Source organism: Phyllopteryx taeniolatus, chromosome 17 (genome assembly GCF_024500385.1).
Source record: "Phyllopteryx taeniolatus isolate TA_2022b chromosome 17, UOR_Ptae_1.2, whole genome shotgun sequence".
Taxonomy (NCBI): Eukaryota; Metazoa; Chordata; class Actinopteri; order Syngnathiformes; family Syngnathidae; genus Phyllopteryx; species Phyllopteryx taeniolatus.
In genome coordinates, this window is record NC_084518.1 from 4,708,928 (window position 1) to 4,721,648 (window position 12,721).

General features: G+C 39.4%; 1 protein-coding gene across 5 annotated transcripts in view; it reads left to right on the forward strand.

The window, feature by feature from the left end:
- Window positions 1–12,721, forward strand: part of uvrag (UV radiation resistance associated gene) — a 95,553-nt gene that overhangs the window by 25,371 nt on the left and 57,461 nt on the right. For 4 of the 5 annotated variants that reach the window (XR_009785090.1, XM_061751252.1, XM_061751254.1 and 1 more), the window contains exons 10-12: window positions 1,938–2,025; window positions 2,242–2,302; window positions 8,740–8,905. Coding sequence is in view for 4 of the 5 variants with exons in the window: in XM_061751252.1 (XP_061607236.1) it covers window positions 1,938–2,025; window positions 2,242–2,302; window positions 8,740–8,905 (315 nt within the window). In the remaining variant the exon portion in view is untranslated. The remainder of the gene's footprint in view (window positions 1–1,937; window positions 2,026–2,241; window positions 2,303–8,739; window positions 8,906–12,721) is intronic. The other variant, XM_061751251.1, reaches the window with a different exon arrangement.

Consider the following 12,721-nt stretch of genomic DNA (forward strand, 5'->3'; position numbering starts at 1 on the left):
GCCAAAGTCCATAGGGCAGTTTGAATGATTTCAGATGAAACCATTACATTCACATCATTTTTAGAGTGATATTAAATATCGATTTCTCAAAAATGTCAGATAAGATCAGAGATACGCTTAAATGTCAGAATATGAAAAAAACTTAAAATGTCAAATATTGCCCTAGAGCTGCACAATCAATCAAATTTTAATTTTAATCGCGATTTTGGCTGCCATGATTAAATGAGCCTGATTGTCTGTGATTTATTTATTTATTGATTTATTTTTAAATGTATTTATTAAATCAACCAGGGGGGTAACGTATGGTTAAGGCTTCATTAAACATCGGCACTGCCCTCTGTGGCCGACTTCAAAATAAAAAGGCTAAAATGGCATCGATGTCCAGAGTAGTAATATATGAAGCTTTTATTTTGAAGTTGGCCCTCTTCAGCACATGGGCTGAGAGGCGGCGTATCACTATTAACAATCGTTGGAGCGGCTGCCTTGACTTCAACTTTTCGTCTGGCCTGACCGTAATGAAAAAAATGCCGGGAGTAAATGGAGAGGGAAATCACAACTGTCGAGTTCTTTGCATTAACAAATTCCAATCCATTAACTGTATTTGCTTCCATCCATCCATTTTCTGAGCCGCTTCTCCTCACTAGGGTCGCGGGCGTGCTGTAGCCTATCCCAGCTATCATCGGGCAGGAAGCGGGGTACACCCTGAACTGGTTGGCAGCCAATCGCAGGGCACATACAAACAAACAACCATTTGCACTCACACCTACAGGCAATTTAGAGTCTCCAATTAATGCATGTTTTTGGGATGTGGGAGGAAACCGGAGTGCCCGGAGAAAACCCACGCAGGCACGGGGAGAACATGCAAACTCCACACAGGTGGGGCCGGGGATTGAACCCGGGTCCTCAGAACTGTGAGGCTGACGCTCTAACCAGTCGGTCACCGTGCCGCTGTATTTGCTTCCATTAAGTTGCAATTGGTGATGGCACTTTGTCATAACAACATCGGTAACGTGGAATTTTTTTGGGGTACATTTATTTTTTATCTATCTATCTTTTATTCTTATTTAAAAAATAATTTTGCACTGAAAACCTGCGTATAGTATGAGAAGTAGTGCAATAAAAATACAGATTTTTATTAATAATTGTGATGATAATATTGATCAAAAGAATCTTGATTATTATTTTGGCCATAATATTGTGTGTTTTGTTGTGTGATTTAAAACCAGAGGATATCACGCCAACAAATAAAAAAACACTCTTCAAAATTTGAAGAGTGTGCATGAATGTTGGGCTTAAGTGTATATATGAAAGGAGGTGTATGTATCGATCTACAGGTAAATATCAGACAAACATAACCAAAGTGAACTTAAAATGCTGTTTTTAAATGATTTCATTTATTCAGGAATAAACTATTCAAAGTTACCTACATTTTTACGGCACTGTATACAGTATATACATACAGTAAGCAAAAATCACCCCATATACTGCTGGGCGAGTGGGAATGTGTATTTAATTACCATGACGACTGGGGGCGGAGCATGGTTGAAGAGGCAAGAAGCTTATTATTGTCAGTGGGGGGAAAAAAAGCGAATACCTGGAAAGACGAAGACAAATATTTTCACTTATGGAGTCAGCACTACGTCACCAAGCTGCTGAATTACACTTGTCACTCAACAACAACTGCGGATCTTTGCATGTAGGCACATCATCAAACACAAATACCAACCCCCACTCAGACCGTCTCTGTGCCAGTAACCAGCGCTTATCTGTGCTTCCCGCTCAATGCAGCTCTGCTTTTCAAAATTTTCCAAACATTTAAAACGATTGTATTCCTTCAACAGTGAGTTGCAGTATTTTACTGTTACCTTTAGTCTCCTGTCTGCGCTGTTAAGCAATTACTCATTGTGTTGTCTCTATGTCCGGTGGTATCTCCCCAGAGAGCAGTTCCTGAAGTTCAGTGCCCAGCTCACGTTTCGCTGCCGCCAGCTTCTCTCTGAGCTTTCCTACATTTATCCCATCGATGTGGTGAGTGCAAAGCCTTGTTTCAATAAGTAGTCACAATTAAAACAAATAGTTCTCATTGTTTCATGTAACCCTCAGTGTTTTGTTTTCAAATAACATCTTATGTTACCCTCACTGTTAGGGAAATTCTGTTAGGTCATTGGCATTTTAGTATACTTTTAATACTTGAAATACTGCATACCTGGCAATTGTCTTTAAAATAGAATTCTCATTCCACAGGCAAATCCACCAGATTACATTATCTGCGGAGTGAAGCTGCCAAATTCTGAAGACTTTCAAGGTAATTTATTGTCTATCAGCATGTGTTTCATGGTTGTCGTGGATAAGCTGCTTCAAGGAATGCTCAACAAATATTTTATCTTTGCTATCACGCAGCCTTTAATGTAGATATATAGTAGGACAGTAACATCATTCAAGATAAAGCAATTTTGGTGACTTTCCTACAAACAATGTTTAAACCACAAAAAAAAAAAAAAAATCAAGCCGTTGATATGCAGTTTTACTATGCATAATTGTATCCCACCACAGGCAACACGGGTGGATACCATGCGTTTATAGTCATCTTTCTACCTAAGCTCCATGTGGCAGCAGTGTGCATTACAGGCTGAACTTGGAACGCGGATACAAACACTCTCTTCTCTGCAATGGCTGTTTTAGAGTCTGGAATAAAACATTATGGTCGACAAACAGATAAACTGCAAAGTTTATTAAAAAAAAAAAAAGAATCTGTAGCAGAAGAAACATCTACAACCTTACAGATAATATAATAATTAGACTTTACACCGATTTTATCGGGCTGATCGGGATCGGCAGATATTTAGCATTTTATCCTGATCGGCTTTAAAGTCATAATTCACCGATCCGATCAAGGATGTCATCGATCGGCTCCGCAAAAGACATTTACTCCGCGTCGCCATCGTACACAGTATATTTGAATCCTAAAGCTAGTTTATTTTTAGCCTTGTCTTGCGTCTTTTGACGTAGTATTGGAATTATCTGACGGCCAATAAAGTTATTTAACAAAAAACATGTCAGCGGTGTGGAACAGACAACACAACAAGTCTGAGACAGAGAACACGTAATGCCCAGAACAGACTACAAGACAAATTTGGTCTTTCACGATTGCACTGTCAGACTACTGCAAAAAATCGCATCCCGTTTTTTTACGATCATTGGGCTATATCTTGTCAACTCAAATGCGACCAGATACACTCGTTACCATGGCGACGACAGAGTGGATCGCGCCGATTGTATTCTAAGGACAAAATGGGGAAAAACGTGTGTTGGTGGTCACCGGTGCTCAGGACAGGAGAGGACGTTCGTTTAAGGCTTGCTTGAGGTATGTTCACGTACGTTTAATACGATACGGCTCGCGAGCAGGCAACAAAACGTTATGTAGCCTAGCAAGCTAGTGTTTGCACGAACGGTTGTACGTAGACATGCCGCCGTTCTGTCGACTCATGCTATAAAGTTTCGGTGTGGGTGAAGTAATTTAATTAAAAATAATTTAATTACAGTAAGTTAGCACCCATTATTTCAGTCATGTAATGTTGGTTTGATCTGATTAGAATACACGATCTGACTGGAGCAGTGATTTCCAACCTTTATGGAGCCAATGCACATATTTTACAATTGAAAAATCTCACGGAACACCAACAAACAAAAATGTCACAAATAGTGGAGACATTCATTACTGTATTTACTTCCTGCCATCTAATAGAAGACCATTCATTTGTTCTGTCTGCCACTATGCCTCACTGGCATAAATAGAGGAACAAATATACATTATTTATTGTAAATATAATTTTTTGAGCCATTAAGACGTACTTCAACTCTCACCAGTAATCGGCAAGTTAGTGTCGGTTAACTTCCTACAGCATTAACAGTAGGGGGAGAATGGACAAACACCAAAACTTGAGTGCTTCAACTGCCAGAAAAATTGCTAAATATAATGTGAGGGGTACTTTCAAGTTCCAGAAAACAGTAGTAGGTATCTCAGATGAACACTGCTGTGTGCCACTTTGCACTTGATTGAGTTACTGCAAGACCGAAATGCATGCTCTTTGCGCGTCACTGTGAGGTCTAAATAAACATGACAGTTGTGTAATCATAGCCTTGCAGCGTAAACGGCTATGAGCCTTGGAAAAAAAACTTTACCCCCAAAAGAAACACAAACAAAAGCATGTACATTGTTCCAATATGCAAATTGTCATTCAAATTCTGGCTGGTGTGTATTTGTCGTGATAAGTTCACTGGTACAACACAAATGCTGAGGATGCTGACAAATAAAAACTTCAGTCGACCTCAGACAGAAAGCACAGTGCACAAAAATGTGGACATCAAGATAAAAAGTTAGTTTCTGCAAGTAAAAAGTATTTGATCCCTTTTCTGAAATAATTTTTATACACAGTGCCAACAAATGTAAAAACTGACACAACAGTATAAAAAATGATTTATTTTTTTATTTTTATTGCCACTAAATTTACAGCAGGTGGACACCGATTAAGCTTTAGAAGCATCTAAAGGGTGATAAGTGGCAAATTAATTTTGAGCTTCAAGAGTGGGAGCAGTTATAGTTACAAAAGGTAAAACAACTGTATGTTTTTCCCATTTCCCTTCATGTAGGTGCAGTGATCCCAAAGCCAAATACTTTTGTTTTTACACTACTGTATCTCACAAAAGTGAGAACGCCTGTCACATTTGGGTAAAAATTGTATTATCTCTTCATGGGACAGAATTCAAGAAATGACATTTTGCTCCAATGTAAAGTACAGTGTACAGCTTGTATAACACTGTTATTTATTGTACTTTACTGTCCCCTCAAAATATTTAAACCAACAGCGAAACTGCTGGCAACAAAAGTAAGTACACACCTAGTTGAAAATGTCCAAATTGGGCCCAGTGTCAATATTTTGGAGCCACCATTGTTCTCCAGCACTGGCTTAACCCTATTGGGCTTGGAGTTCACTTGAGCATCACAGATTGCCACAGGAATCCTCTTCCACTCCTCCATGAGGACATTACGGACCTGGTGGATGTTAGAGACCTCCACCTTCTAATTGAGGATGCCCCACAGATGCGAAAAGAGAGTCTGTTCAGTCTATCACCTTTACCCTTTGTTTAGCAAGACAGTGGTCATCTTGGAGGTGTGTTTGGGGTCTTTATAAAGTTTGAATACTGCCCTGCGGCCCAGTTTCTGAAGATAAGGGATCATGCTCTGCTTCAGTCTATCACAGTAGTTGCTCTTGATCATAGTGCTCTCAATGAACTGTAGCTCCCCAGTGCCGGCAGGACTCATGCAACCCCAGACTATGACACTCCCACCACCCTGCTTGACTGTAGTAGGCCACACTTGTCTCTGTACTCCTAAACTGGTTGCTGCCACGCACGTGTTAAGCGTTTGTAGCGGTCTTGTCAACCAAATATGTTTAACTTGGTCTTATCAGACCACATGACATGGTTCAGTAGTCCATGTCCTTATACTACTTCAGCAAACTGTTTCCTTTCTTGTGCACCATCATTAGAAGAGGCTCCCTTTTGGGTCGACAGCCATGCAGACCAATTTGATGCAGTGTGTGGTGAACATTGACAGCCTAAAGAAGGCCAGCTTCGATTATGCTGCTGAATATGACACTGGAAAAGCAAAGCAAATTTATTTATATAGGGCAATTCATACACAAAGTAACTCTATGTGCTTTACTTGATTAAAACAGCTTATAAACATTTGCTAAATAAAAGTACAATTAAAACAGCGCACAGTGCAAGAGAGATTTAAAAGTGGAAATGCTCTAAAAAGCATGAGGGGAAAAAAAAGTTTTTAACCTGGAATAAAAAACATTCACACTTGAGGCTGACATCACTTCTGTTGGCAACTTATTCCATTTGTGTGCAGCATAATAGCTAAATGCTGCTTCTAAAGCTGACTGGGAGCCAGTGTAAAGACTTTAGCATTGGAGTAATATGCTCTGACCTCTTTGTTCTGGTCAGAACCCGAGCTGCAGCATTCTGAATGAGTTCTTCAATGCTCTTTTTGGAGAGTCCAGTCAGAATACCATTACAATAATCAAGTCTACTTGAGATAAAAGCATGGATAAGCTTCTCCTGGTCTGCTTGGCACATGCAGGCCTTCACTCTGGATATGTTCTTCAGATGGTAGAAGGCAGTTTTAGTAATTGATTTGATACGACTGTTAAAAGTCAGGTCGGAATCTATCAGAACACCAAGGTTTCGGACTTGGTCTTTGGTTTTTAAAGAGAGTGACTCCAGGTATTTACGAGCAGCAATCCTCTTTTGTTTATTGCCAAAAACAATTATCTCAGTTTTTGTTGTGGTTTAATTGAAGAAAGGTTTGGCTCATCCAGTTATTTATCTGTTTTAGACAGTGACACAACACCTCAATTGAACTGTAGTCATCTGGAGACAATGCTAGATAGAACTGTGTCATCTGCATAGCTATGATAGTCAAAATTAAGGTTCTGAAGAATTTGACCTAAGGGTAGCATATGCAGGCTGAACAGGAGGGGTCCAAGAACTGACCCTTGAGGGACCCCTTAGGTCATTGGCATTTGATAAGATTCAACACTTCCAGTGGTTACAAAATAAATCCTTTCCTCCAGGTAGGACCTGAACCATTTAAGGACTGTTCCATTTAGTCCTACCCACGTTTCCAACCTGTTCAGCAGTATATTATGATATACTGTATCAAAAGCTGCACTGATATCCAACAAGACCAGAATTGACACCTTTCCCGAGTCAGTATTTAACCTTATATCAGCACTTTGACGAGCAGATTCTGTACTGTGATAAGTTCGGAAACCTGATTGAAATTTGTCAAAAAGTCCATTTAAGTTCAAGAAATTGCTGAGCTGATTTAAAAATAAATTTCTCAACAATCTTTGCTATAAAAGGGAGATTTGAGATGGGTCTATAGCTTGGTAACTTGGAAGCATCCAGCGTTCTATTTTTTAGAAGAGGCTTAATGGCACCTTCTTTAAGAGCTTTAGGAAACTCGCGTGACTGAAGTGAGCAAATGATTATTTGCAAATCAGCTAGCACAGACTTCGCAATAGCTTTGAAAACGTCAGATGCTATTGAGTCAAGACCGCTCGTTGATGGTTTCAGCTGCTGAACCGTTTTCTCTACCGTTTTTTTGGTCAACTGTATCAAATTCTAACTATGCTAATAGAGTTTTTCAGAGTACAGTAACAGAGAATTTCAACATCCTTAGAGATGACCCGGTCTAAGCTGGGACCTTGCGTGTGGGTTGGACTCTTAATATGTTGAGAGAGGTCAAATGTGTCTACTATAGCAGAGAGTTCTTTAGTCCCCCCCCCCCCCCCCCCCCCCATGTTATTGTCACCATGAATGTTAAAGTCTCCCGTTATGACAAAATAGTTGTGGTCATTACAACTAACTGACAGCAGTTCTGAAAAATCCTCCATAAATTTTCTATTGTATCTTGGAGGTCTATGAATTATTAAAACAATAACCTTTGGGTCTTCTTTAACTAAAAAAAACAGATATTCAAAAGAGACAAAATCACCCAGTATAATTTCTTTACACTGAAATAATGACTTAAAAATAACAGCAATACCACCTTTTTTCCTGATTCTACACTTTTTCATAAAATTAAAATGTCCTATTGTTGCCTCATTTAAAATGGTATTACACCTACTTTCTGTTAAAATTAAAATGTCCTATTGTTGCCTCATTTAAAATGGTATTACACCTACTTTCTGTTAAACACGTTTGATTTAGTAACGAAATGTTGAAACAAAAATTCAGAACATCCATCCATTTTCTGTACCGCTTTTCCTCACGCACATTCATTATATATTCTTCAGCCTGTTAAAAATGTTTTTTTTTAAATGGACTTATTTTCCCCCATTGTCCTTTAAGGAAATGTAATCAAATGCCCAAGGCCCCAATTCTAAGTTAGTATTTGAGACTATATGCCTTGCAGATTCTTGCAACATACAGGAATGCATGAAGATGCAATGAACTCCATTTTACCTCCTGCTGACCCCTGCTCTAATTTGTGTGAGGTCTGCCCCAGAGAGAGCCAGATCAAGTCCAGAATTGTTAGCCAGTTTATACTGGCCTACGGGGGTGGATGTTCCACTTTATAACCCAGGGTCAGGGTCAGTTGGAGCCCTTAATCCTGCTGGCCGTCAAAGATCTTCTGCATGAAGGCAAATCACCCCCTTATATTCAACCAAGGTTTTTTTGGTCAACTCACCTTGACAAGGTCAGTCAGTCTCGAGTTGCACCCGTGTCGCCCATGGCTAATTGTCCATTAGCGGCCCCAATAGTTGTCTTATTGTATTTCCCCCCAAAGCACTCCAATGAGCCTCTTAGTGTTTGACTGTTTCTTATTAATGAGAGCAAAGTGACATTCATTTTTATTATTATTATTCATTAATTTTTCAACTGGTCACTTTAGTTTGTGCATGTTTTTTTTTTTTTTTTATATATACCGTCCCCTTAATTCTTTTTCAAATGTCGACCCTATTGACACAATTTCTGCACATACTGTGGGTTTTAATTACTAAGTGTTGAATTTGGTGCTGATCCAAAATAAAGCTCAAATTCATTTTGAGCTTTGAAGTCTTGATACTACTCACTGAAAATATATTTTTTCAAGAACATCTCAATTTGATGCAATGCTGGATTTATCTTTTTTTTTTTTTTTTTTTCCCCCCCCTGTGTATCCTGCAGCAAAGGATGATGGGAGTGTGGCAGTTGCCCTGGGCTATACGGCACACTTGGTCATGATGATCTCGTGCTTCCTGCAGATCCCGCTTAGGTATCCAGTCATCCACAAGGGTTCACGTTCCTCAATCAAAGACACAATCACAGACAGACTCACTGAGAAGGAGAGAGAGTAAGTAGACAAAAAAGGTTTAAATGGCACAGTTTATGGAACATAACCACTTCAGTCTCATTTTGTTTTACATCGAATCACAATTTGAATCGCTGCAAATTTTTTAGGCGCACTGTGCCACTTTATTCCACTGGATTTTCCATATAGCAAGATGGGATCACTTTGCTTCTTCATCACAGAACTATGTTGACAAAAAGACTGATTGTGAAACTAAATATTTAATCTCTCCGGGGGCTTTGCCAAGAATCTTACAGTAAGTCATAAAATGTTATGCTCATGCACATAACTGTATTTTACGCAATACAGTACTTTACCCTCTGGGTACTTTCTCCTACATGTATATTGACACTGACTTATTTACTCATTTCGATAAGTGAATATTTAAAATTTACAAGTAGGATTTTCCACTTTTATGAATGCACCCTTTTGTTTATTACATCATGCTCCTAAACTTTGTATGTTTTTTTTTTTTTAAATCTTAACCACGTACATTTTCAGTACATGATATTGTCACTGTTTTCAAGTATTAGTTAAAGTATTTTTTCCAGGTAAACCTTGAAACACAACCGTATTGGGAATTAATTAAAAACACTTCAACACAGCATTTGCCACAACATTTTCTACTTTTTGTTGTATTCGCACACAAGGGATTGGCTTGTAGATAAGCGTTGACACTTCTACATCCACATGTGTCATCCACAATAAGACAAACATTTGGGAGTAAGTGTGTGAGGAAAAAGTGAGACATTATCAGACCCAATGATTGAGCGACCATCGTAGTGTGTGATTAGGTCATGACAACAGCTGGAGAGAATCAGTTGTTTTAAAGTCCCATGTGACAGGAGGCCTTGCTTCACTGTATGCATTTCTTGTTCCTCCATGCAGGATATTCACACCAGGATTCAGCATTGAAAATAAACTTATAGGCTGTGTGCTTGACAGACACAACAATCCACGAGTGCCCTTTGGTGTGCAAGAGTGGGGTCAATGCTACAGGAAAGTTCCACGCCCCTTGTACGCGTTTATGACCCCAGAGGCCCTAGCGGGGTGTACTCACACTGCAAAATGATGTGTGGGCAGACGGAAAGCACCTAACCAGCTCTAACAATGTAGAAGAAAAAAGAGAAGGTGATTTAAGTGTCGGAAAGAGGCAGCCAATTGAGATAAGTGAGGTGGCATGAGATTGAGTTCTCAAAGAGTTGCAGGATTAGCCAGTCAGTTTATTGCAGTCGTGTGCTAATAAGGACCCAGTTAGTTGTTTTATTTGTGTTACTTTAGATTCCGGCTGCACTGAAGGTCCTTGCATTTTTATTTATCCTAACTTATTGTGAGGATTTTGCAGTTTGGTACTATAGTACAACCCCAATTCCAATGAAGTTGGGAAGTTGTGTTAAACATAAATAAAAACGGAGTATAATGATTTGCAAATCATGTTCAACCTATATTTAATTGAATACACTACAAAGACAATATATTTAATGTTCAAACTGATAAACAGGATTGTTTTGAGCAAATAATCATTAACTTAGAATTTTATGGCTGCAACACATTCCAAAAAAGCTGGGACAGGCGGCAAAAAAGACGGAGAAAGTTGAGGAATGCTCATCAAACACCTGTTCGGAACATCCCACAGGTGAACAGGCGAATTGGGAACAGGTGAGTGCCTGTCCCAGCTTTTTTGGAATGTGTTGCAGCTATAAAATTCAAAGTTAATGATTATTTGCCAAAAACAATAAAGTTGATCAGTTTGAACATTAAGTATCTTGTCTATGTAGTCTATTCAATTAAATATAGGTTGAACATGATTTGCAAATCATTGTTTTCTGTTTTTATTTATGTTTAACACAGCGCCCCAACTTCATTGGAATTGGGGTTGTCGCAGCAGGCCTATCGTATTGCTATAGTGTTCTTCTGGATATTAAGAAGATGGAGTACAATTAATTGAGCAATAAAATGTTAGAATATTCAACCTTCAAAATGGTTAAAAGAAAAAAGTTCACCTTTTGGTGAAAAGTAACTGTGTTTCTGTCCTGTTGGGAGGTAAAATAATCCTGCCTTCAAATACAGTGTCTTAGCCACAACTGTGTCAGTGAAGGAAAGTGTTGAACCCAATTCTATTGTCCTCTGGTATTTTGGAGCAGGCCACTGTTTGAAAGTGCTCTTCAGTTGAATGAAAATAAGATGTGAAAATTGACTGTCTGGCCCTCCGACTGATCTTCTGAAGTCAGTGAACCCTAACGACATGTTGCGCCCACATTTTTCCTTCCAGTGTAGAGCCCAGCTAAAGCCTGGGGTAGATCTGTAAAGATGCAATCCAGATGTCCAGTGTTTTATTGAGAACAGTGCCCAGCCATTAAATAGCTAGCATTGTCTCGCTTAGATTTAGCCTGAAGTATGTAATCATTTTAAGTAGAAAAAATATTTGTAATGTAAAGTAAAACTATGAATGTACACATCACTACTTTGATCAAACAAAAAGTGAAACTGTTGAGGTAGCAGGCTCGGTCAGGCGCATTGTATGAATGAATAATTGGGCTAGGAGGCCAACGAGAAGAACCTGTGAGCTCAAAGAAAAGCGGTTATTGTTCCGGGGCTTCAACAGTTACATGTTCCTTAACAGGCAACATGTGCACAGTAGGAGAAGGGGGAACCGCATTCAAACCACACCATTCTACCTGAAGTTGCTCTTGACAGGAAAAGAGCTACAAGGCCGCAGGGTGGGTTAAACCTGTTGAATACAGATCGGTCCTTCTCTCCTTTCTCTTCAGACTCTGAGCTGTTTGAGAATATATAGCCGCTCTCTTATTAGCAATGGCCGTCATGGTAATGAAAGCCCATTGGCCCTGTAGAACAGCAGTGAATTGCATGAGACAGAACCACCACCCCGAAACTGAGTAATTTCATGGGGAGGATTACAAGTGGATGTGAAGAATTTTTGACCCAAGAAATAATTCAGACACATGGGACCTGTTTTAAATTGTGAAAAAATTGCATGTCTCCTTTAGGAGATTTGTGAAGTGATTGTTTTGTGTTCCTGAAGTGTATGTATGAATGATGTATGTAAATCTAAAGGAACCGAAGGACTAGAGAAAATGGAAGCACTGGTATAGGGGACCCCAGGATATTCTTAAGAACTTTGATGAAAACCCATTATGACAGAGCGAGCAGCCACCACATCACTCAGGAGACACCTTTAACGGCAAAGACCAAGATGCCGTAACCGTTATAGTGGGGTCTCAAGGGCAGCAGCAGTCATTAAAAGAGCATTCTCAGACAGATGCTTAGTGTAATCATTTCTCGGATATTGAACATTACAGCTCACTGTGATTTATATAGTAACCACTGCTATTAGAGACTTGACAGTTGTAAGGCAGGTGTGCAACTGTAGTGAGCCGACATGTGGCAAGCTCGGTCTTTGTACGTATACATGATAGCAGGTCATCCAGTAACCGGTCTTCCCACAGTACTTTCAGCAACCAGAGTGAAGCCAAGCTTGACCACCCACCCGCATAGCTATGTCCTTTACAGTCGTTCTCTCACAATGGACAGAGAGGAAATAGAGAAGAATTCTTGTGGTACTTTGCACCCACAGACACACTATTTATCAAAGCTGCATAAAGGAGGCCGTGTGTGAAGATGAATTTGGCTCTTAGCTTTTTGGGTTTCTCATTCTTGTGAAACGACAAACTACAATGCAACGTAAAAAAGGTACAAGACAAAATACAGGGTGTCACACAAAAATGACGCCATCTGAAATGTGAATATCTCAGAAAGTACGTCTTGGGTAAAGTAAATTAAATGGGTTTTGTGTTGAAA